Source organism: Rhinolophus hipposideros, assembly GCF_964194185.1.
Source record: "Rhinolophus hipposideros genome assembly, chromosome: 18".
Taxonomy (NCBI): Eukaryota; Metazoa; Chordata; class Mammalia; order Chiroptera; family Rhinolophidae; genus Rhinolophus; species Rhinolophus hipposideros.
The window spans coordinates 31,177,348-31,203,594 of record NC_138064.1 but is presented as its reverse complement, the minus strand read 5'-3'; the positions used below and the strand labels follow the sequence as shown (position 1 = coordinate 31,203,594).

Genomic DNA, 26,247 nt, shown 5'->3' with positions numbered 1-26,247 from the left:
TATGTGGGATATAAAACTGGAAGCAACACAGGAACAAGATGAACAAAGAAACAAAAACACAGACACAGACAATAGTTTAGTGGTTATCAGAGGGTAAGGGGGGAAGGAGATGGTAGAAGAGGGAAAAGGAGATCAAATATATGGCGACGAAAGGAGAACTGACTCTGGGTGGTGAGCACACAATGTGACATATAGATGAGGTATTATAGAAACGTACACTTGAAACCTATATAATTCTACTAACCATTGTCACCCCCAGTAAATTTAATTTAAAAAATAATGATTCTATAACAACATGGAAATGCCTATAATAGTAAACAAAAGGCAAATGTTGGTTAATAAAAATATTAAAATATGGCTCACCCAATTGTTAATTGGGAAAGCAAACATTCAAACATAACGAGATGTCACTACACACCCAGCAGGCTGGTTAAACTTAAATAGACTGAAAATACCAAATCTTGATGAGAATGAACCCTCACGTATGGCTTATGGGAGGGGAAACTGGTACACTTGTTTGATACCATCTAAGGAAGTTGAAGATATGTAAACCCAATTCCTTAGTCATTCCACCCGTAGGTATAAAACCCAGAGAAACTCCTTCACATGAACACCAGCATACAAGCATGTACAAGAATGTTCATGGCAGCAGTGTATGGAATGGTCGGAACCCGGAAATGCCCATCACCAGTAGGATGGAGAATGGTGGATCACTTGTGCGGTGAGGTATAACACAACAAAATCAACAAACGAGACCGAAATAGTCCCACATAAGTTATTTTCACAAACATAACGTTAAGTGAAAGAAGCAAGTCATGAAAGAATGTGTTTATTATTCCATTTATATAAAGTTCAAAAATAGATGAAACTAAACTATCTTGTTTAAAGATATATACAAAAGTGGTAAATCTGTGAAGAAATGCAAGGACATGATTATCATAATAATCAGGATAATAGGCAGAACAGAGGAGGTGGGAGGGAGAAGGATACACAGGAAAATGAATGTCTTCTCTGGGTCTGGGAGTGTTTGATTTCTTGACTTAGAATATGATTACTTGGGTGAGGGCTTTGCGATATTTTTCAAACTGCACATATGTATTTTTATATATCATGTAATGCATGCTGTATGTTAAGGGTTGAATTGTATCCTCTCCCCTCCCCTGAAAAAGAAAATATGTTGAAGTTCTAATCCCCAATACCTCAGTATATGACCTTGTTTGGAAACAGGGTTGTTGCAGATGTAATTAGTTAAGATTACTGGGAACAGGACAGGCCCCTATTGCAATATGACTCATGTCTTATATAAAGACATATAATAATTAAGACAACCATGTGAAGACATAGAGACACAGAGAGAAAAAACTTCATGTGAAGATGGAGGCAGATCTCGGAGTGACACATCCACAAGCTAAGGAACACCAAGGATTGCCTGCCATCATCATAAGATAAGTGAGAGGCATGAGACAGAGTCTCCTTTAATGTCCTCAGAAGGAGCCAACCCAGCTGACACTTCCAGTCTGCAAGACTGCAACTAAATTTTTGTTGTTTTAAGCCACCCAGTTTGTGGTATTTCGTTACAACTGCTCTAGGAAACTAATACATTGTACTTCTGCATTAAAAATATTTTTTTTAAATTTGCCAAGTATTTATGTTATAGGCTTTAATTTCTTGAATACAGCACAAAATCTAAAATAAAAGGTAGTCAAATCGTACTACTTTATATATTCCCTGGAAATAGAAAGGCACCAAAAGACACATTTCAAGTGCTATAAAAATAGGGCTCTCCTATTCAGAAAGGGAAACTGTGCAGCATATCTATTGTACCAAGAGGTCAAGGGTCAATTGTCAATGTCCAAGTACATTAAAAAATAAAGAATGTGATTTGTTCCACGTTGGCCTGTAAAATTTTCATCCTGACCCTTTGATTCCCCTCTTTACTGGAAATTCTCCAGTGTTTGAAGTGACCCTGCAGACGGCTTCTGGGAAGACATTCTTATTCATTGCATTTCACTCCAGAGAAAAGAAAGGCTGACCTGAAAGGAGACCTGACCCAGAACTTCTCCAGGGCAGAATACTGATGAACACAGATGGCTCTGTGAATGATGATCTTTGGTTATAATTCTGCTTTCTGCAAGTTAGGGAGGGTACTGACAGTTTCAGTTTACAGAGCAGTATGCTCTTGAAAACCTTACTGCGGGATGATTTTGTACAGGATATTAAGCATGTTTGTGGCAGTATTGCCTTTCTCAAATATGTTCCATATGACCAGAGGATGCCATAAAAAAGGGGCATAGAGGAGCAATACATGGTGAACGATTTTTTAAATTAACAAAATGCAGCATGATTTCTATGTTAATTACTTTCAAGTTTTCAAATACCAAACGAAAGCAAAGTACAGAAAAGTTTTCTTCTAGAAAACTAATGAGGTAGAATAACGTAGTGGTAAGAGATTTTGAAGGCAAACTGTTTTCCAACCTTCAATCTATTGTTTCTTAGCTTGGTGTAGTTATTAACCTCTCTAAGTATAAATTTCTTCATCTGTAAAATTAGGGTAAAAATTGTACTTCCTGCAAAGGATGGCAAGATTCAATGAGGCAATATATAAAAAGTATTTAGCTCAGAATTTTGCACATGGTAAGTACTTAATAAATATTTGTTGCTGGCATAATAATAATAATAAACTCTCCAGATTTATACTTGAAGTAGCTATATACATTTCTAGGAGAATTACGAAAGGGTAAGGGGGGGAGGAGGGTAGCAAATGAGGGTAAAAGAAAAAAATTCTAGTAGAATTAATAATAGAGTAGATTCCCCAGGGGTCATTTGGTTCACCCTGTTAAATTATGCAGAGAAAGAAAATTTCAGCTTCTCTAGCTGACCATTCTAGTACTTAACATTCTCTATCAGAAAAATAAAATTCACTTCAGTTTCCTGGTCCATTAGATAAATTGGAGCTTTCCAAGCACTAAAATTTTCTATTTCTTTTCTTTTCTTTTTTTTTCAGTTGGTTCCATTTTATTTCCTACAATTTCAGAAAGCATCAGCACACAGCCAGAAAATTATTTCGGGAAAGTGTTGTATATTTTTTTAATTTTTTTTATTAAAATGTATTGGGGTGACAATGCATAGTAAAATTACATAGGTTTCAAGTGTACAATTCTATAATACATCATCTGTATATTACATTGTGTGTTCACCACCCAGAGTCAATTCTCCTTCTATCACCATATATTTGATCCCTTTCACCCTCTTCTACCACCCCTTTCCCCCTACCACCCCTCTGGTAATCACTAAACTATTGTCTGCGTCTATGAATTTTTGTTTCTTTGTTTGTCTTCTTACTGTGTTTCTTTCAGTTTTATATTCCACATATCAGTGAAGTCATATGGTTCTCGACTTTCTGTTTGATTTATTTCGCTTAGCATAATAATTTCAAGACATGGAAACAACCAAAGTGTCCTTTGATAGATGATTGGATAAAGAAGATGTGGTATATATACACAGTGGAGTACTACTCTGCCATAAGAAAAGATGAAATAGTGCCATTTGCTACAACATAAAATTTTCTATTTCTAATACTCATTGTCAACTGTAAATCAAGTATGTTACAATCTCTAAATCATTGTCTTTCAATGGGTATTTCTAGTAAACTAACTTCCACCCCTTTCAATGAAAAATATGACCTTTAGGCTAGTTTTGCGGTCAAAGTGTTCGTGGTTTTTGTTTTTCCCCCAGTTGTGTTCCAGGGTTGCCTTACAGACTTGGGTGGCTCTAATATTGTCAGTTTTCAGTCAGAGGGCTGGGCAACTTTCATACCACTAAAGTTTGCTTGGACCAAACTTTCAGGTTTTCCTGCTTTGAAAGAGAAGAAAAACATGATTTTGTGAAATATTCAAAGAAATTGATAATTTTTGAAGTCACTTATATGAGCTTCCAAGGTTGTGATATAATCTTTCTTTTCAATGATATTTACTATTTTATTGATAAAAGTTATTAGTTATAGGACCCACTTTGTATTTCCCAGTTCACTTGGGAGTAAGAATTAAAAGTCAAGAAACAATTCTCCAGCCTTCCGGTACCCACCAGGCCCCGACCCCCTGTCCGGGTACATTTCCTAATTGTCCAGGAGATGGCACTGTTGTTTCAAAGGACTGGCTTTAGTGAGGCCCAGAAACGGAACTTGGAAAAAAGGGGTAATGTATGGCAGTCAGAGGTTAAAAGAGACGCAGCAAGAAAAGTCCCGTTTAATTAAACTTGGGTATAATGGCAAAATAAGTTTAAATAATTAACTTCCTCAATCTCCTTTTCTAGGGGCGAATGTGAATATGAAGACCAACAACCAGGATGAGGAGACGCCCTTGCACACAGCTGCCCACTTCGGCCTGTCTGAGCTGGTGGCCTTCTACGTGGAGCACGGGGCCGTCGTGGACAGCGTGAACGCCCATATGGAGACCCCCCTGGCTATTGCAACCTACTGGGCCCTCCGCTTTAAAGAGCAAGAATACAGCAGGGAGCACCACCTCATCTGCCGCATGCTGCTCGACTACCACGCCGAGGTCAACGCCAGGGATGACGACTTTAAGTCTCCGCTGCACAAGGCAGCCTGGAACTGTGACCACGTGCTCATGCACATGATGCTGGAAGCTGGCGCGGAAGCCAATCTCATGGATATCAATGGCTGTGCTGCCATCCAGTACGTGCTGAAGGTCACTTCTGTGCGACCTGCGGCGCAGCCTGAGATCTGCTACCAGCTACTGTTGAACCATGGGGCTGCTCGAATATACCCTCCACAATTCCATAAGGTGAGGCTGTGTCTCAGGGTGCCAAGTGGAGAACTGGGTAGTCAGCAGGGGTAACGGGGACGTAAAGGGTGGCTTGGTCTGAAATCTCCAAGTAACTTAAGCTTCTTTGAGGCATGAACCTTTGGGCTAAGAGCCTCTGATCGTCTACGTGACCTTCCATTTACACGTAGAACCCTTGCTATCTCCTTCTAGTACATGTTTGTTTGGAATCCGGGGCAGAGAGAGGGAATGAAAACAAGAGTGGCAGATAATTGTCCATGTCTTGTTTGAACACCAATGAGCTGGTAGTGGCTTCCTGAGGGACTCAGAAAGGTCAGAAGGCCACTTTTAGTCTGCAGGAGACGTGAATGGTGTCAGGCAGGCACACACTCGCCATCTGTTGAGCAGAATGTCTGATAATAAAGATGACTGAGCTTGCTTTGGAATTAGACGACATGAAAGGGCCACCCAATTTTCCAGTTTAGTGACAGTTCACATTTTTTAAGTACTAAAAATTATATTTATTATATATAATGGTTCTACTAATTAAGCACACTGTTATGAGCATTTTACATTTCTCAATTTAATTCTCTTAATCATTGTAACAATCCCATGAGATAAATATTATTATACCTATTTTACAGAGGAGGAAACTGAGGCAGAGTAGTTAAGTAACTTGCCTGATCTCACACAGTGGCAGCGCCAGTATTCAACCTTAGATCATTTGGTACTAGTTCCTATTCATATACTATCACATTGCACAGCCTTTATTATTAACAATATTTATTGATAATTTTTAAGGGGCTAGCAGAGACCACATGCTAACAATACTCATATGACTAAGACACAGTACCTACCCTCAAGTATGTTTGAATCTAGTGAGAGAGATAAACACATAAAGGGATGATTTTAATATGCCGTGATAACTGATAGAAGGATAAAGGGTGCTGTAAGCACATGGAAGAGAGAAAGTTTTGCATTAGGTTGATGATGGTAATTAATTTGAAAATCAAAATGCATTTCACCTTAAAATATATCAAATGACACCACACCTAGGGTCCCACTCACTCCAAAAAGAATTAATTAATATGAAGCAGAGGAGTTTCAGGTATTAACTAGCTAACTATTATAGAGCCACAGAAAGCAAATTGACAGAAGTTTCACTAAATTTACAGCTAAATTCTGCCTCCTACTTTGGTAAAAGATCAGGAACTAGTCTAAAGTCCTGCAGTGTGAGGTGTAGTTGGAAAAAAAGTGCCACTAAAGAATTTAAGGGGAGTGAACCCAATCAGGGCAAATTCCAGATGGACAACCAGAGAACGTTTAAATAGAGATATGACGAGGTCAGTGAATCCTGTGAACCCAGTAAGGGATCTTCTCTTGGTTGTCAGTATTTTAATGGAAGATTAAGTCATTTTCCCCTTTAGAATTATATGTAGTAGTCATCATGTCCTAGAAATTTATAAAATTTTAATAGAGAATCCTACATGATTATGATGAGGACTAGAATAATAAATTATAATGTTACAATAATGTCCTTTGTTGAGCTCTAAATAGGCTTTATGCAGAGTCTTTCATTTTATTTTTATAATGAAATATAAAGATAGGCATTGACATTATCTTCATTTAAAGGATAATAGCATTAAGATATTTTCCTAAAGTCACAGAGTAAGTGGTCAAGTTCATTCATTTGTTTATTTAACAAAGATTTACTAAGCACCTACTATGTGCCAGGCACTGTTCTAGGTGTGTGTGTGTGTGTACTATTTTACAAAGGTTGATTAAAGAAAATAAGAATGTTAAGGAACAAGTCATGTGAATACTTGAATGGGAGGGAGAGTATTCTAGTCTTAAGAAAAAAACGAGTGCAACTCCCTCCTGAGTTAGGAGGGAGCTAAGCATGTTTGAAGAACAGCAGGAAGCCAGAGTAGCTGGAGTGGAGGAAGGAGGAAGAGAAGTCAGAGAGGTGTATATCAAGATGGTTTGCGGACCATATCTAACCTTGTAGGCCACGGTTATGTCCTTGGTTTTTTTTCACTCTCAATGAGAAAAGACATCACTGAAGGATTTTGAGTTTGGAAATATAAGTCTGAGTTATATTCTAAAGGGATCCTTTTGACAGCCTTTTGGAGAATAACGCTAGGGGTGGCAAAGGTATTGCAATAATCTAGACACGAAATGAGGGTGGCTTAGAATCACAGTGGAAATTGTGAGTTGGTAAGAAGTGGTCAGATCTGGGCCATGTTCCTAAGAGGGAGTCCATGTGTTTCGCTGACTGATTGTGGGGCTGTAAGAAGAGAAGAGGCAAGGATAACTTCAAGGATTTTTACCCAAGAAATAGAAAGAATCAAGAGGCTGTTTCTTGAGATAAAAACAAGGCAGGTGGAACTGATTTTGAAGAGAAGATCAGGGATTTTGCCATGCTTAAGATGCCTGCTAGTCATCCAGGTGGAGATGTCAAGTAGGCAGTTTGATATGTGAATCTGGTGTTCAGGGAAAGGTCCTGTCTAGGGATACAAATTTGGGAGTCTTCGTCGTGGTATATAAAGCCAGATGCATTAAACAAATGATGACTATACTATTGTTATTATTACATATTTGTTAAATCAGTGCACCTGGGTTTGATTGACCCACAGGGACCTTTCCGACCAGGAGAGATAATTTGTGAGACTGTCTAGAGACTAAGTGTTGAGTTTGACTCTGAAACTCACTGTTGGTTGACTGTGGATGGAACAGATCTCTACAAAGTAACCAAAAGACTCTCTCCTCGTTCCCCTTTCAGAGCCAGATTAGAGAGAATGAGGCTTTAAACAGAGTTTCTGTTCTCCAGTAAGAAGTCTTGCAAATAGAGGAAAGTCCCCAGGTCCTTCACACAAAAGCAGTTGTCTGAGAGGTAACAGTGAGGAGGGTTAGGAGCTGCGGCTTAGTAACAAGGGGTGTGAGTTCAGGCTCAGCCATTGGCTTGCTGTTTGATATTTGAACAAGTTCCTCAGTCTCTCAGATCCCAATTTCCTCAACTGAGAAATGAAGGTAAACATATCAGCTTTTCCGGATTGTCTAAGGAGTATGTGAGTAAAGCACGTCAAACCCTGAGACCAATTGTGCTGCTCAACAAAAGTGGTTCTTTTCTTCCTCCTATGCAAATGTACTCTTTGTCCATTATAAGAGTGTTTCCTACTAGTTTTATTTGGTGGCTCTCCTAGCCTGTAACATAGGCCTACAATTATGTGTTCCAAGGAACACTTTTATCTACTGTGAGAATGTCCTTGTTCAGTTCTGTTTTGCCTTTCTGAGTTCCCCTAATTTGGCCATATGCTAAAGAGATTTAGGCTAGAGTTGACCACTGGTGGATGGCTGGTATTATAAACATTTTGTTCCTACCCAACAAACAGCATAAGAGAACTGGCTCTCTTCCAAAGGAAAACGAAAGAAAAACTATTCAATTTACTATGCAGATGCTTCACAGTGATTTAGAACAATTACTCTACAGCCCGGCTTTCCGAAGAGAAAGTCATTTTTACGACTGACTAATTTATCCAGAAGATAAAGTGATTTGTTCTTTTGTGGATGGGGAATTTGGTTTCCTTATTTATGAGAAACAAGGTCAGAGCTGAAGATGTTGTCTTCCAAATACAAAGCATATTTGTAGAGGGTGTATTTCACTGAAGGCCAATGTATAAACTACATAAGGGGGGAAAAAAGGATTATGGGGTCTGCAGTTGCTTTCCATGGTACAAAAGGAGATTTGATTTTTGTTTTCCTCTCAGCATAATTCAGAAGGAAGTGACACCCCAGGGAGCCAAGATTGGGTTTTCTTGTAGGGCAAGAGAGACATTTTTCTAGGAGAGGGAAGGGTATGTGAGGGTTTGGGGGAGGTGAGGATGATTTTTGCCATTGAACAAATGAAGCCCAGGGTACAAGAAGTCTTTTTGATTATTAAGTACCTTTCCACACAAAATATATATCAATATAAAAAGGCAGAGGTAGCTTTAGACTTTCTCTGCTGAAGTGGCTTACAGGTGCCACTTGTATCGGAAGGGTGGCAAGGAGATTTATCTGGAATCTGTTTTTTAATCTATGCTTTTAGGGGTCAGAAGATGAGGGAAAGTATCTAATGGTCTCTCATGTTGCCACCCCTATAGAAAGAGCTTTTTTTGTCCAATTTCTCTTCCTTGAAGGGAGTATAGACACCCGAAAGACACACAGAAAGTGAAGTTCACTGGGCATCTTTTCTTTCTCAGGCCAGCAAAAAGAAAGGAGGAGTCTCTGTCTTCTGGGTCCATACCAATCCTTTCTCACGTGATGATCAAGGTTCCTGGTACTCAGCACGTAGTGATGATTTAGAGTTCGCTATCTCTTAAGGGTCTTTGTTGTTGTTACTGCCTTGTGAAATAATTCCCAAGGCTTAAAGAGGTGTGTCCAGCTGCCTTAGTTCTAGAAGAAGCCTGACATGCCAGTGAAAATAGCTGTGTGGTTGTCAGGATAAGGAGCCTTTCATGCTGTGAGACCTGTTTGCTGTCAGCAGAAAACTTAGTGATCAGTGTCAGCAAAACCTAATGACAGCAGTGGGTGCTTTGGACTTGGTGCAACTAAAGACTGCCGGTTAAGAACTACTTGATTTTTGTTTGTTTGTTTGCTTTTACCCTAAGGAAAGGTAAGAAGTTATCTTCCTGTGCTATATGGAAATCTGCCAGGTGCAAATCAAAGCACCTGTGTGAAGTTATGCTCCTAAACTGGGAATGAATTATGTTCCTGTATCCATAACTTACTTTGAACTGTTTCTGAATAGGGACTGGGGATAGGGCTGCCAGATAAAATACAGGACGTTGTTACACCTGAATTTCAAGTAAATTACAAGTGATTTTTAGTGTAAGTATGTTCCACACAATATTAGCGACATACTTATACTAAAAATTGTTTGTTCTCTATCTGAAATTCATATTTAACTTGCCAACCCCTTTCATTATTATTTGCTAAATCTGGAAATCCTAGTTGGGAAGGAGGTGATATGTTGTAAGAGGAGAGTAACTTTTAGCCACATCTCTTCTGCATCTCCAGTGTTGGAAAGAAGGGGGAGGTAAGGAATTCCTACGGACAAATGACCTATGTTGTCAGTTTCCTAGTAGACACTTAAACCACGTGCAGAACCTCATTGCAAACTTTCTGACGTCTTTATGCTGCTTTGTTTTTATAATTCCAGTATAAGCATATTCTTGATTCAGGCCTTGGACTAATTTCAACCACATTTCCACACTGGTAACTCTTAAATTTAAATCTTTATTTTGGCCTGTTCAATTAAGCACCAACATACTTCTTACCATGGCTCATCCATCAAGAAAGGATGTATGTGGAGGTCTTTAGAGAAGGATGTGTGTGGAGGTCTGGATGGAAGCTATTTTCATATTATTAACAACATCTTTGCATTCTAAAGGGAGTTCTTTCGAGTTTTCAGTAAGACCCAACCTAAAATAATTATGGTTAAGAGTGTTGTTTGTTTTAAAATACGTGTGCAATGGGATTTGTGTCCTTAAACCTTTTATTTCACCAGTGATTATCTAAGCTTTAAAAGAAGACCATGAGAATATATTTGAAAGAGCACTAAGTTCAGATGAAGAAAACCCAAGATCATGCTTCCTCTTACTGTGTGCCTCTCTGGGTTTCAATTTCCTCATCTCCAACTGAGATACTATGATGGCAGTTTAGAACTAGTATTCAAAGCAATTAGTCAGCCTGAGGTTTTGTCTGTCTCTTTTGCATAGAACTATACATCTGCTATCCTCATCCCAGCTACAAAGAAAAGAACAGCCCCATTTGCCTCAATTTTCCAAGACCAAAGCTCTGGAAAATTATCTGCCCATCCTGAGAGCCACGTACCCAGATAGAAATCGTTTGAGTTACACTTTCTTCAGGCTCAGAGATGCTGACTCTTCAGAGGTCCTATAGTCATGGATCCCTGGCTCCAGCCCACCTTCTTATCCACTTATGGGTTGATGATATAGGATTACTCTTTGTTTGTTTAGCTACTGACAAAGCCATGGTTAGCAGTTCAATTTTGTGCACTGTGCCCAGAATATGTATGTGAATGGATCCTCTCATTAAACAAGTATTTATGCTGTGCTCATTTGGACCCAGTCACTGGGCAGGATAATTCTGATGCCTTCACTGATTTGCAACTTCAATATATACATTTAGTCTGCAGTGGCTTATGACTGTGCTTCTTAAATATGGGGACAACTGAAAGTAGCTGTAGGCTGGCATTGGCTCACAATAGCTCAGAAGAGCCTATTGTTAACTTTTTTGAGCTTACTAATAAACACAACCATTATGAAATATTAAATCGTATAAATGTACAATAAAGTATACTAAAAACAAAGGCAATAAATATTCCAAACACATTGCCTCCTAATGATTTTACTCGACATGTCTATGCTCGTGATGTTGTTTGCATCTGTTACGTCTGTATGGTGGAGACACTAGATGATGATGTTACTGTCCATTTCTTCCCAACCATGCATTCAGCGACTACAAACTGGTAGCTTCAAATTCCTTGGACTGTAATCCTCTACCTTTTCTATTTATACCCACTTAGAGAACCATTGAACCTCATAGCTTTAGCCAGCACATTCTTTGATAGTGCACAAATCTCTATCTCTATCTTGGCCTTCTGTTGGAACATATATCATGCACATTTTTAGCTGACATTGGGACATTGCATGTGAAATATCCTCCTGTTCACTAGCTGCCCACCCCTAAATTAGTATGCCCTTTCAATTTCCTCATTTACATTAGTGGCTCCCCTATTTGTACTTGACCTCAGGCTTTAAAGTTGCATTCTTTACTCCTCATATCTGATTAGTCAGTAAGCCCCACTTATTCTTTCTCGCAACTTCAGTTGCTCTTCATTCTCATGACCAACAGGGAAGCCGGCTTGAGAAGCCATTGGGTTGCACCCATTCAACCTCCTCACTGCTCTCTACCCTGATATCCTCGTTTTCTCCTTTGTACTTTTGCTCATGGTGATCAAGGGACACCTGATGATCTTTAAATTAGTCCCTGATTCTTTACTGGCTTGCATTGCTCTCTGAAATATTTATATCTGTTCTCTTCAACTACCTAGGTTGTAAACACAAAAAGTAGGGCATAAGCTTTTCAGAATTACTGTCATAGAGCTATACACAGTGCTCAAGAAAGGCATCCTAAATGGAACTAATTGATTGATTATAATGCTTTTTTGTTCAGAATAGGTAACAGCCTCCTATTGCCTGTTAAGTCAATCCCAAGCCCTTCCGACTGGCACTTCAGGTGTACTGTCAATTGGCTCCATCTTACTGGCTCTTGTCTTTATCTCCCTGACATGGGTCCTCTATTCAGGTTGATCTCCAAACAGGTGACTTCAGGGCCCACGTGAGCACACACTAAAATGTGGGTCTCAGTTTTGCCATGAGACATTAGGTACTTATTAGGACATTGAAAAATGCGATGCTAGACCACCTAGGAAGGATTGGTAAAGGAGGTGGGGGAAAAAATAATTTTGTGACCTTCTGCCCAATGACAATGGTTGAGGTTGAGAAGGAGCTGGAAGTTAGGAAGAAAATTTCCTTGGAGAAAGTTAAATGCAGAGGCATGCCTTCCTTTTAATGGTAGGGTTGGGGGTGGGAGAGAAGGGCTTTCTCTCCATCTCACGTCAAGTGAGAGAGGGTTTTAGAGAACGCTGCAGAGAGCTTGAAATATTCTCGGAAGTTTCAAGAGAAAATGGAACCAATATGTAACTCCTGACAAGAAAATTTAAAGAAGAAAGTGTATGGCTGGAGCTGCTTGTCTGATGGCAAAGGAAAGAAAGGTAACTAAATTGGGAGTCAAGAATGCTCTTGCTGATGATGGGACAGAGATGAAAGCTGCAGGTTCCCCGTGGACCATTTGTGGATCACATTGGAGAGCCACTTAGGTCTCTTTGAAATGAAAACAGGCCACACCCAAAGGACTTCTGGAGATAAGGCCACATTGGCAGAAAGAAGCTGGAGGTGTCCTGGTGGACACAGAAGCTACTGGAGAGGTGTGAGGGCTGTAAGGGCAGGACATGCATTTCATCAGATTCCCACCTTCTTCATTAGCACCTCTTTTTCACTGCTCCTGAATGGTGACGGAAATTAGTCTGATTTTATTAATCCTCCCATTCCCCATGGGGGCTGGCAGTGTGTTTGAATACTCAAAAGAGGTGAGACTTCTCAAAAGCATTTCAGGGCTCCAAGGAGCAGAATAGGTCCATAAATCCTTGATGTCTCTGTGAGTGGAATGAATGAATAATACATGTGCATTGAACAAATGAAACCCTGTGCTTCCTCTGCAGGTAATACAGGCTTGCCATTCTTGTCCCAAAGCAATTGAAGTTGTAGTTAATGCCTATGAACACATCAGGTGGAACGTAAAGTGGAAAAGGGCTATCCCAGATGATGACTTAGAGGTAAGAATCAGGTCTCTTCCTCTGGTTTTCACTAGATCGTATTTCCAGACTGCAATGGAAGTACAGAAAATTCTAATTTAACAAAGTGATTTTGAGAATGCTTTTAAGACCTCCTCAAATGCAATGAGACAAAGTTATAAAATGCACGTGTGAGAGTGTATAGACCCATCAAGTACATAGCACTTGGGAGTGTGTCTTAGGGGATTTCTCCATTTAAAGGTAAGTTGAACAATTTATAAAGGTGGCAGCTATGTTTTCTTCCCATCAACTTAGATGAATTAAGCAACAGTAATATTTGGGATAGCACATATTGCAATTTTATCAGAAGATTAAAGTGTTTCGTGTAGATTATTTCATTCACTTTAAAATATCTTGAAGCCGTTAGTAAGCAGGAAACTGGGTATAGTTGACCCTTGAACAACATAGGTTTGAACTGCATGGGTCTACTTATACGCAAATATTTTTCATCTTGCAAACAGATGACATAAACTTTTGGATCAATAAACATAGTACCGTACTGTAAATGCATTTTGTCTTCCTTATGATTTTCTTAATAACATTTTCTTTTCTCTATTCTTAGTTTATTCTAAGAGTACAGTATATAATACATATGACATACAAAATATGTGTTAATCAGCTGTTTATGTTATCAGTAAGGCTTCTGGTCAACAGTAGCCTGTAAGTATTCATAGTTAAGTTTGGGGGGAGTCAAAAGGTATACATGGATTTCTGACTCCACAGGAGGTGAACACTTCTGACCCCCATGTTGTTCAAGGGTCAATGGCATTAAAAACCCTGTGATGGGTCAGACAGAAAGCTATTGGCAAAGCTGAGTCCTCACTCTACACATGGACTTTGCTTCCTTTGTACACCAGTTCTTCCACCAAGCCTCCTGTTCTTGATTTTAGCAGTCACAGGCGTCTCCAATACGTGGGGAGGTGTCAGGTACAGAGTGCAAAGCTCATTGGGTTTGGAGGCCAATGTCTTAGATGCAATCTTATTCTGCTACTTATTAGCTACCTTACCTTTTAAAGGTTACTTAAGCTGCCTTAGTTTCATTAACTGATAATGCAATTATCGTTATCAGTTAATGATAATTAACGGATCTAAATGTACTTGTGTGTGTCACACCAGGCACATAAAGGGCTTAAAATAATATTTAGATTAATTTAAAATTGCTGTTTTGGTTTACATGGGTCCAGGCAGTTCACATAAGTGTATCATCTCATTTCCTGGGTTCTGACTATAGTATAAAGTATTATATCCCTTCCTGTCTCTTCTCTCCTGACACACCACCCCCTCAGTTCCCCATTTCAACTTCAAGTTCAATTTCGTCTTACTATCAGAGATCCTAGAAAGCCATCATTAAGTATAAGTCAGGCCTAAATTCATCATGATTGATTTCTATGGATGTAGACTGTGGGGCTGTTCTGACCTTATTTAACCCGTCTTCCCTTCCTTTGCAGAGATACTGGGATTTTTACCACTCTCTCTTCACTGTATGCAGTAACTCTCCAAGGACTCTCATGCATTTATCAAGATGCGCCATTCGAAGAACGTTACACAACAGATGTCACAGAGTAATTCCTTTGCTTTCCCTTCCATTGTCATTGAAAAAGTACTTGCTTTTAGAGCCAGAGGGAATCATTTATTAAGCCCTTATAAAACAGAAGTTCCCAATCCCCGACATTTCAGTGGACTCATTGGTAGACCCAGTTGGCATAAATAAAATGGTACTTGGGTTGATTATAACACTTCAGGGATTTCAAAACACTTTACAAACACTGTGCCATTAATCCTAGGGTTTCGTGGTGAGGGGAAATAAACAAGTAAAGTTAAGGTATTCTTAAAGACAAGAATGTATCAAGAAGGTACTGATATAACAATAATAACAAATATGTATAGTGCTCTTCCTAGGTGCCCGATATATTTTTGTAAAAATTTTCATGTATTATCTCATTTGAAATGGGACCCAGAGTTTTTTTTTTACAACCAACCTCCCTTATCAGTGATAAGTTTACATTACCTTTCAGTTGGCAAAATAGCAGGCTTTGTGATCAGCCTCTTAATCCTGGTGTCTTCACCCCATTCCCACTTAGTAAAAATTACTTTTGCTAGTTTTGCAAACTCCTATTCCCACACTGAGCTCTTCGACTTATTTTTAGTGAAGAAAGCTCATGAGCATAGTCAAAACAAGGAGATCGTTCATTCAGTTTAGAAATGAAAAACAAAGGCCTGTCGACTTAATAGTCAAAAATGGACATTTCAACACACTCTCATTGAGCCAGAGACTGGAGATGCAATAGTAAGTCCAAAGCAAGGACTCCTGCCTTTCTGGGTCTCACCAGTTAGCAGAGGATCTGGACATACAAGCAGGGAACTGCCTTGTCAAATGTCAGGGGCAAGAGTACAGGTGCAGACTCATTCTTAGTGCTTGCCTTTCAAAGTCAGGTTTCTGACAGGAAGTGTGGTTTTCCTTGAAGCGTGAAGAGAAAGAGAGAAGGCATTGTGTGAAGTAGAGGGGTCTCCTGCTTCTGTGGGTGGAAATGTAGTAGCTTTAAGTTTCTCTGTGTATCTAGGTATTGTTTTCTTTTAGTATGATTTCCTGTTTAGTGTGAGGGGAAAGACGTAAGTTAATTCCATTGGTCTTTTTATGTAACAGACTGACTTGCATTTCAGAACATTTTAGCAAGAAAGTAAGGAGCATGTTGCTAGCAATAGCTGGCTCCAGGAAGCAGAGAAAAAGGCCTTTTTGAAAATGGTAAAAGTCTGGAAAAGTTGGAAATACATCTGTTAGTCAGGCTTGTTAGTGGTTTGCAGGAAGAGAGAGGAATAGAATGATTAACCTCTGGACCTCCTGATTTATGAGGCCAACTTGCTTCACTTTTTTGTTCTTGCAGATCACATAGTATTGCTTTTTAGATGTCAGAGCAGAAGTAATTAAGCACAAACAGATCTATTTGCCAGTGGGAAGCAGGTTTCTTTTATGCGTGTAGTTCTTTACCTTATTTGACTTTAGATGCTTGAATTTTGAGTAGAGAGGATGTCAAATATTCCACTTCGAATGTGTTTCTACACTGGGATTCTCATCTTCCTGGTGCCACGTAGGAAAACTCATAGGTGGATACAATAATCTTTCCAAAGGATCAATTTTACTCAAACATTTTGTATTAAAATGAGATCTACATTATAGAATAGAGTGCTGAATTTGTACGAACTGTGTATGTAAAATACAATCCTTCAAAAAATAGTCTGCTTGCATCAAGTTGTTAGAAGGTCGTGGAACGCTAAGTGGAAGTGCATACTGCCCTCAACCTTTGGGAATATTCTGGCAGAAAATTTTATGATGCACTTATTTAGGCAGTAAAATTGATGCTGAGAACAAAGAGAGAAGATGTTCCTTGCATAGGGAAGTATTGTTTCTCAGTCTGCTTGCTTGTGCTTTACCATTTTGTGTTAAACTAGGGTATAATACATGACTACTTGTTTTGAATGGTTTATTCATGGATTTAAAGTTATTTTTCCTCATCTTTGAACTTTATTTAGAGGACTCAAATAAAGCTCTTCTGTTTCCTTTCACCTTCATGCGTTGTTTATTTATTGAGAAGACTTTTTCTTAACTGACTTTTCAGCAGTTAGATCTAAGAACACTGGATGTGTCATGGCTTTCTTCAATATTTAGAAAGAAAAAAAGAATGAGGAGATGTGCCTGGAAATAAATAATATTTCCAAAAGAAAGTAAAGGGTCAACACAAAATGCAGGCCGCTGCGATAGGAACAAAGGTGTTTTAATAACAGTAAAGAGATTGTACTGAGTCATTCACTTCTGCCTATCACTATCTCATTCCTCCTGGGTTTTTCATTTCCCATCATTCTCACCATTCACACAATCCTGGGCAGTAGCAACAGAGGAAATGATATCCTCACGATGCCTTTGTTCCTTTTTGTACATAGTCATTTAGAGGCCTGGAAAAAAAAATCTCTTTTCTGGAAGTTACATGTGAGGAAGTATCTTTGATATGAAACTACCTATCTGGTTTTCTCCCCTTCTCAGGTTCTAGACACACTTGTGTCCCATTTTTTAATCACCTAGTGTTACACTGCCACTTTGTCCTGCCTTCCTAAACCCAGTAGCTTCTAATTAAAAATACAGCAGTCAAAAGCTGACCGTAGGGATAAGAAAAGGAACAAACCATTTGCAGTGGGCTATCAATGTGGAAAAAAGAACAGGTGAGCCTTATATTTTTGTTACTCATCTGATTGAGGAGACTTCATGAAGTTTTAAACTGGCACATGTTCAAAATTTTTTTAAAAAGAATCCAATTATTCTTTGAAACACAAACACTGTAGTAACTGTAAGAAATTCATTGTCAATGTTTTTTAGGAGTCTAAACAGATGCCTTACAGTTAGGTGTTAAAGAGTTTCGGCTCTGGTGCTATCTATCTGGATTCATATATCCTGACTCCCAACCTTATTTGACCTATTACCCAGGGAAAATGACACCTTTACTCCAAGCCTTAGTTTCTTTATTTGTAAAATGGGGATAATAATGATACCTACCTCAGGACTTTTATATGGTTGTTTTAAGGTATGTGAACGAAAAAGTTGTCCTCGACCCTCTTAGGGTCGCTGACTGGGTCTGAAAATTAAACTGACAAAAACAGATTAACATGAAAAAAACTTTGAAATTTATTTAATATAAATTTTATGTGACATGGGCACCTTCATAAAGAAACAAAGACCCCAAAGAAACAGACTTGAATATTTTAATGCTAGGTTTGATGATGAGTGAGCAGTCATGTAGAAATATGATAGGTTAATAAGTACAAGGCCATTATAGTAAACTGGGGGAAACTGAGACTGTTTATTAGAATTCTTCTTGGTTTCCCTTTGCCTTAGATGATAAAGACACTCCTTTTCTCCAGGTATAGGGAGGGCACCTCCCACAGGAGGGCTTTATGGCTTGTATCAGAGGAGGTGGCGTCAGAGTGACCTTCTTGCTTCTGCTGCTTTCTCACACTCCTTCAGCTTAAAATAGTATGTCAAGGTGCCATATTATGGCAGAGTGTGTCCTGAACCCCACCAGAGAGTTAAACTGTTAATCGTTAAAGCACATAGAGCAGAACATGGCATTCAGTAACACTGTCCTTGTTATTGTCATAATCATTATTTAGGGAGAGGTTTCCACCAGTGGGGTTATATTGTAGCATGAAGCCGTAGCTGAAGGTAATACATGGTCAATTTCTGTTCACTTTGCGAAGTACTTGTTGAATTCCTATCATGTGTCAGGCACTTCACTGGCAGCTGGAAATCAATAGGGGAACAAGACAAACCAGGTCCCTGATCTTCTTGGGCTTTTTGAACTGGGAGATACAGCTGGCAGCTGGAAATCAATAGGGGAACAAGACAAACCAGGTCCCTGATCTTCTTGGGCTTTTTGAACTGGGAGATACAGCTGGAAATAACACAGATCTTGAGGAAATGGCAAACAGGCAAATTGATTAATTTTTGCAACTTTGCCTTTTTGTAAGTGGGTTTATCAAGGATATAATGACTCTTTTTACTATTTCTTCAAGGCTGTGAGAATTACTAGAAAATTTGTCATGTTTTAGAGAGGGTTGATCAGCTGTTTCCATCCTCAGTGAGGGAAACAGTAGGAAAAGATTAACTCTGTAACAGGGAGAGTATAGATTTAGCATGAGATTCCTAGTAGTGAGGGTTATTGCACATTAGAATGAATGAACAGGGAGGGTTGGTGCATTTCATTCAATTATTCTTTCACTTTCAACAATTTATTCAGTACTAATACATGTGTGGAAGGAAGAGGGAAGTGTTGATATCAGGTCACTGCAAGATTCATTTTCAGTAGATGAAAAGTTGTGTTTGTTTTACTAAGAAGTAAGAAGTACAGTGTTTGTTTTTTAAATGAGATACTATCTAACCGAGCTATTTTTCTGTCAGCCTGTTATAAATGCTTGATTAGAAATGAATTTCAAAACCTATGTTTCAATGATAATTCCCTTTCATATTTTTGGTCACACGTCACCAATGAGAAGCAATGTATGAAATATGCAAAAACTTCTTCTAAGAAGCAGTTGAATTCCTCTCCCTTCCTTCCTTCCTTCCTTCCTTCCTTCCTTCCTTCCTTCCTTCCTTCCTTCCTTCCTTTCTTCCTTCCTTCTTTCTCTTAGCAACACTAAGTGAATCAGGTGTGCTTAAATTTCTTTTTAGTAATTGATTTTCTCAGCTACAGGTATGCCTCAGTGATAATGGATAACGACTATGCAAATATATGCTAATCCAGCCAAGGAAATAAAATAATGATGCCACCCTTGTACTTCCTAAATTAAAGACACCAGTGGACTAGTTCTTAGTGCTTATGAAGCACAGAAGAATTGACAAAACAGAATTGTCATCATTGGACTTTCAAGGCAATTTTAGAAGTAAGTAGAAGATCAGTACAGGGAGACTTTTCAAAGTCCAGGAGCCTCAACACTGCCCAGAGTCACAAGGGAAATCCGTTACTCTTGACAAGAGGTGGGAACCAATGGAGATTACCATCAATTTGATTTGGGAAGCAAACCATACACATTGAGCTGCCCTTCTAAACATAAACTCTCCCCAGCTTTGGGTCCTGGCGATATGACTTCCATAGGCTGCATCAACTGAACTCCTGCCCACTGGCTTCCTCGTTCAGTCTTTGGGAATATCAGCTGGAACTGAAAGACAAGAGGAGATGGAGACTGGAACGCTTCCTGGCTACTTCCCTGCTGGGCCACCTCTTGACAGTGGCCGAATTCCTCTCCCAAAGCCAGAGCTCCTGTTAGGAGCCCTTCTTCTAAGCTAGTATTCTCCCTGGGTTATAGTAACTGCTTCCTCCACCTCTTCCTTCAGACCTAGGGGTAGTCAAGGTTTCCCCCTGTTGCCTTTGTCTCAGGTGCTTCACCATTCCTTGCTGTCTACCTTTCTGTAAATACACCTTGATGAATTTCTCTTTAATCACCACTATTGAGTGTGCAATGCATTTTCTCTAGAGATCTTGACAGATGCACAAACACACAGAAGAGATTTTTCCTTGAGAATTTTTTTCTTCTCCTGTATTTTCTTTAACCTGTAGAACTCTTTCTTTAACCTATAGAACACACACAAGTCAGTGAGAGCCTGGGTGATGGTAAATGCTGTTGGCGTTGAGGGAAGATAGAAGTCACTGGGGACTAGTGATCGGGCAGGTGGGATTGAGCTGTGACCTGAGGAAGCATAGGGCTTGCATAATAATTTGAGTAAGAGTAGGGCAGTGGAAGGTAAGTGTGGAGCCTTGGTGAAGGGTTATGCCTGGAATATGCAAGTATTCACCATCACCAATTAGAAGGGCTTGATTGAAGTAGAAGATGAATATTTGTTGTACAGAGTAGAAGATGAGGTTGGCAGGGCTGCGTGGGATCAAATTATGAAATGAGAAGCACCATGGGGAACCAATGAGGTATTATTATTATTATTATTATTATTATTATTATTATCTTTTCCTAACCTTATCACTTTTATGGTAATAATAATTATGATACAACTACATAACATTCATATGATATTTTATAATGTTCAGAGCATCTTCATAATGCTTAATACAGATAAAGGCCTTTATCACTTTCCCCAATTCTTCTTCCTTGCCCCCAAAAATACAATTCTGAAGATTTAGATATGAAAAAGATAACTAAACGTGGCATTAAGGAACCCTTTTCTTCTCATGTAAAACACTCATCTGGAATGATTTACTCAAGCAAAAGAAGAATTATAATCTTGCATTTTTTAATATAAAAAAACTAAAGCATGTTTCTAATGGCAAAAGAAAAAGAAGTCTTTCCTCCAGGTATTAGAGGATGAAAGAACAAAGACAAAATCTGGAGTTCTAGTACTGCTTATAAGTCTTGCCAGCACAGTGTTTAACTGACAAACTGTTTGCACAAGCACTGACATAATTGCCATCCTGCAGGGGCCCAGGGACTCCCAATGCTGGGGAAGTCAGAGGCACAATGACAGGCCTGTTCTTGGGATGTTCCATTAGGGAAAGCACAGGCAGCAGTAACTTGTTTCTAAGGAACTTTTGGCTAGTCTTCCAATAAAGATATGTACAAAGAAACTGAAAAGCCATGGAATGTGGCACAGGCGGGAAAATACAGATTTTGTAATTCAATAGTTCAAATTTTAATCCTGACTGTGCCACTTAACATCTATGTGAACTTGGGCCAGTTTCTTAATGCAAGTGTCAATATCTTTATGTGGATAGTAGTGATTCCCTACCTGGTTTACAGGGTCTTTGCAGCGCTAATGGATGACACATGTAGTGCATCTAAAGCAGTGTCTTGTATGTCGTTGAACCTCAATACACACGAGGTACATGTGTCTGCTACGTGGGGTGATTCTGTAAACACACAGAGTTTCTAAGACATTCATGTGCACGAGACAGAGAAGTGACTTGTTTTTTATTGCATTTTAACTACAACGATTTTCCTGTGGCCCAAACTCTCTTGCGGCAAACTGTTCCAAGCTGACTTCATTAATGGATCTCTGCTGTTGGCAGTTTGGCCTACAGGAGGCAGTGTAGGAGAACTTTCTGCCTGCCCTGAATTGGAGCTGTGGCACTGGCAGCTGTCAATTCTAAAACTCAGCCTTGAAGAAGATTACACCGGAAAGATCAAGGAAGGCAAAAAGGTAAACTGTGGGCTACTTTCAGTAATCTCCTGGTTTCAGTTACAAACAAATCTGGTCTGCCCTTCGTTGGAAAGAGATCTGGGAATCAGGAAGAGATCTTAGAACCACAGGTTTCTATCCCGTGGTTACATAATCTGTTAGAAAAATATGCAGTTAGTTTCTTTCTGTGTAGCATTTTGATATAAACAACTTCATTGGAAATTTTATTTCATTTCCCTTCTTTCCATCCTACTTTCCTTTCTCCCCCGCTCCTTTCCCCTCTTCCCCCTTCCTTTCTTGTCTCTTGTCCTCATCTTGGGTGTTTCTTTTTTGTCTCTTTGCTTGGCTAGGACCTCAGTGTGAATAATGCAGAGGCCGTGTTGGTGTATTCCTGGGACCTGCCAACAACTGGCGAGACCAGAGCGGCATCTCATTTTTCACACCTATGGCAGGCAATACTAACCAATCAAGGTGTTGTCTCCTGGTAAACCCAGACTAAGCCTCAGAATCCTCAACACAGTGTTTAGATTGGCACTGCCAAGTGCTTGGAGTTGATAGGCAAGATTAAATGCACTTGTCAATCGAGTTCTACTCCCAAGGTTCTCGCAGACTCATGGTCAGGCCTGATGTAAATAAAAAGCTGGAGCAATTAGAAGGCAGGTGATGACACAGGCTTCTTTCCTTTCTTTCTTTTCTTCCTTCTTTTCTTCCTGTCTTTTCTCCCTCTCCCTCTCCCTCTCCCTCTCCCTCTCCCTCTCCCTCTCCCTCTCCCTCTCCCTCTCCCTCTCCCTCTCCCTCTCCCTCTCCCTCTCCCTCTCTCTCTTCTTCCCTCCCTCCTTTCCTCTCTCCCTCCCTCCCTTCTTTTCTTCCTTTTTTTTTTGGTGGGAGAAAGCAAAGAATTTATTAAACACATATTTGTTGAACTGGACCATGTACCAGGAGCTAGGGTTTCAAAGGTGAATAGTAGCACACAAAGTCCCAGCCCTTATGGGGTACTGATAAGGCACTGATTCTCACTCTGGGCTACACATTAGGACATCTGGTGTACTTTAAGAAATACTAGTACCCACTCCCCTTTTAATGCTTTTCTAAGTATTAGTAAGCTAATTAGGTTAAGTGCCTCACTGATCATATCAAGTTGTAAATGTCTTTTTGCCTATCTCTCTCCCCAACTGGCCTGTACCCTCCTTAAAGGAAGGAACTGTAATCTCTTCAGCTTTTTTTAAAATTAAGATAAAATTTACATACAGCAAAATACACACCCTTTACATACATAATTGGACAATTTTTTACAAATGTATATGCCTGCATAATCAACACTCTAATAAAGATAAAGAACATATTTATTACCCCAGAATGTTTCTTTCTGCTGCTTTCCAGAAAATCCTCCCATATGCAACACTGTATTACTTCTATCACCAGAGGTTAGATTTACTTGTCTTGAACTTCATAGAAATGAAATTATACGGTCTATACCCTTGTGTCTGGCTTCCTTTCCTTAACATAATATTTTGCAGATTCATCCATGCTTTTGCATGTATCAGTAGTTTGTACCTCTTTATTGCTTAGTAGTGTTCCATTGTATGAATGTACCACAATATGTTTATTCATTCTCCTGTTGATAGACATTTGTGCTATTTCTAATTTGGGGTAATGATGAATGTGATGGTTAATTTTATGTATCAACTTGGCTAGACTCTGGTACCCAGATGTTTAGTCAAATACCAATATAGATGGTACTGTGAAGGTATTTTTTAGAAGCAATTAACATTTAAATCAGTAGATTTTGAGTTGACTCAAACTCATTATATTCTAGATTATAGAGGCAGATTACCCTCCATAATATGGGTGGACCTCATCCAGTCAGTTGAAGGCCTTACGAGAAAAAAACAGATTCCCAAAGGAAGAAGGAGTCATGCCTCCAGACTGTCTTCAGACTTATGACTGAAACTCTTCCCTGGGTCTCCAGCACGTCTGTCTGCAAGATTTCAGAATTGCTATCCCCTACAATCTCATGAGCCATTTCCTGAAAATAAATCTCTCTCTCTCTTCGTCTGTCTCTCTCTGTCTCTGTCTCTGTCTCTCTCTCTGTCTCTGTCTCTGTCTCTCTCTGTCTCTCTCCATATATATAACAGTGTATACACACAGAGACACACATACGCACACACACAAACACACACACACACACCTGCACACACACACACACACAGCCCACTGATTCTGTATCTTTGGAGAACTCTGAACCCTGACTAATACAATAGACAAACTTGCTATAAACATTCTTGCTTACGTCTTCTTGTGGACATGTTTCCATTTCACTTGGATGAATATCTAGGAACGGAATCTAGAGGTCAGTAGGCATACATTTAACTTTATAAGGAAGTGCCAAACAGTTTTTCAAAGAAAAAAAAGTATTTTTTTGCTTCCATCAGCAATATATGAGAATTCTAGTTGCTGCACATTCTTGTCAACATTTAGTGATGTCAGTCTTTTTAATTTTAACTGTTTTGATTGGTATGTAGTGATAGGTCTTTTTAGTTTTAATTTGCGTTTCCCTGAGGACTAAGGATGTTAAACAGCTTTTCGGCTGTTAAATAGCGTATTCAATATTTGTGTATCTTCTTTGGTAGAATGTCTGTTCAAATATTTGACAATTTGTTCCATTTTAAATCTCCACTCTTAGCATTTAGTAGCATTTAGCACTTAATACATAACCACTGAATGGATAAATGTTGTATCATCTATCATTAGTGATTAATCTGATTAGCAAATATTTTTCTAGTTATTTATAATGCTTATAAAGTACTGAGCATAATGCCTGACACATAGCAGCCAACGATTAGTAGCTACTAGTAACATCCTTATTCTATATGTGAAGAAATGAGGATCAAAAAAGTTATGTGACTTTTCCAAGGTCACCTAGTTACTGTCAAAATTGCCACTCAATTCAGGGCTTCTCAAATTCTGTATTTCATGTTTTGACTTTAATAATAGTAGGCTGACCAATTAAATATGGGACTCACCATTAAATGTGTTACTTCATTCATTCTTTAAATTATTATTTATGGCAAATGTAATATGGCAACTATAATGGTGTTAATTATGTTACTTGTTTAACCTCATTTAATTCTCACTACAACCATATAAGGAATGTAGTGTTATTTTTATTTTATTGATAATTAAACTGCAATACAGAGGGTTATACAACTGTCAAAGATCACACAGTTAATTAAAAGGTATAGACAGAATTCAAGCTCAGTCACTCCTATACCGAAGCCCATGTGTTTTATTTTGTTAGGTTTTGAAACCACTATAGCATACTGTCTTTTATGACAAGGTTAATATTGACATGTTGAATCTGAGGGGCTTATGGGCCAGCTGGATGGAGAAGTCCAGGAAAGCTATAACACTTAGGAGAGAGTTATTGGGGTTTAGGGGAGTGTATAAGAGTGTGTCTTCAATAAACTACAATGCAAGTTCATACTAAGAAAGGTGTGTTAGGAGTGGTTAGAGAGAGTCCTGGGTATATTTGAAGATGGAGAAATTGGACTAGTTTGATTTCAGAAAGTTCTATGGTAGACCCCACTTTTTCTTTTTTCTTTTTTTTTTTTTTTATGAATCTACCTTGTCCACAAGAATAGATCTGTAATGATGAAATCCTAGAATCTCTAAGTCTGTTCCTAAGATACTCCACAATATGTTGACTGCTATTAGAGTCCCAGACAAGTGGACCATGTTGCCTGCCCACAGGGCCCAGGAACTCATGGTCGTTCTGATAACCCCTTTTCTGTTTACTGGAAACCTCAGCAGCCCCTTCAAGGGCCCCTCAATCCACGCTGACTAGTCCTTCCTTCTGCTCTGATTTCACTCTCCTGAAAAGGTAGTGTGAAGAGAAAGGAGTGAGTCAGTCCCTTCAAGTTGGCAGGACCCAGAGCTGGTGTTAATCTGCGTTATCTTAGCTCCCACATGGTGAGTAATCAAACCGAGCCAGAAGAGCTAACCCTGGAAAACAGGTGCAAATTTCCAAAGGAGGCCTTTGTGACCAGAACAAGAGGTCGGCTGAAACTCAATCTGTATTGACTCTTTGCAACAGAATATTCTTTTGGACTACGGTCCGCAGAAACATTCAAGTTCCCTAAAAATTGGTTTCTGCACTGATTATAGGGGCATCACAGAAACACCAGCAATGGCCCAGCCTGGACCCTGGGGCCAGCCTAGCTTATGAGGACTTGCGCAACAGGGCTGAGCCTAAGACTTCCTCCTGACACTCCAGAGAGGCAGGAGGTGACAGGGAGTGACTCAGCCAGGCCCTGCCTACT

At 39.2% G+C, this 26,247-nt stretch overlaps 1 protein-coding gene across 1 annotated transcript in view; it reads left to right on the top strand.

Annotated features, from left to right (window-relative positions):
• Window positions 1–26,247, top strand: part of ASB4 (ankyrin repeat and SOCS box containing 4) — an 83,528-nt gene that overhangs the window by 43,840 nt on the left and 13,441 nt on the right. Inside the window, exons 3-5 of the mRNA XM_081079234.1 lie at window positions 4,312–4,802; window positions 13,129–13,242; window positions 14,709–14,822. Coding sequence (XP_080935360.1) covers window positions 4,312–4,802; window positions 13,129–13,242; window positions 14,709–14,822 — 719 coding nt within the window. The remainder of the gene's footprint in view (window positions 1–4,311; window positions 4,803–13,128; window positions 13,243–14,708; window positions 14,823–26,247) is intronic.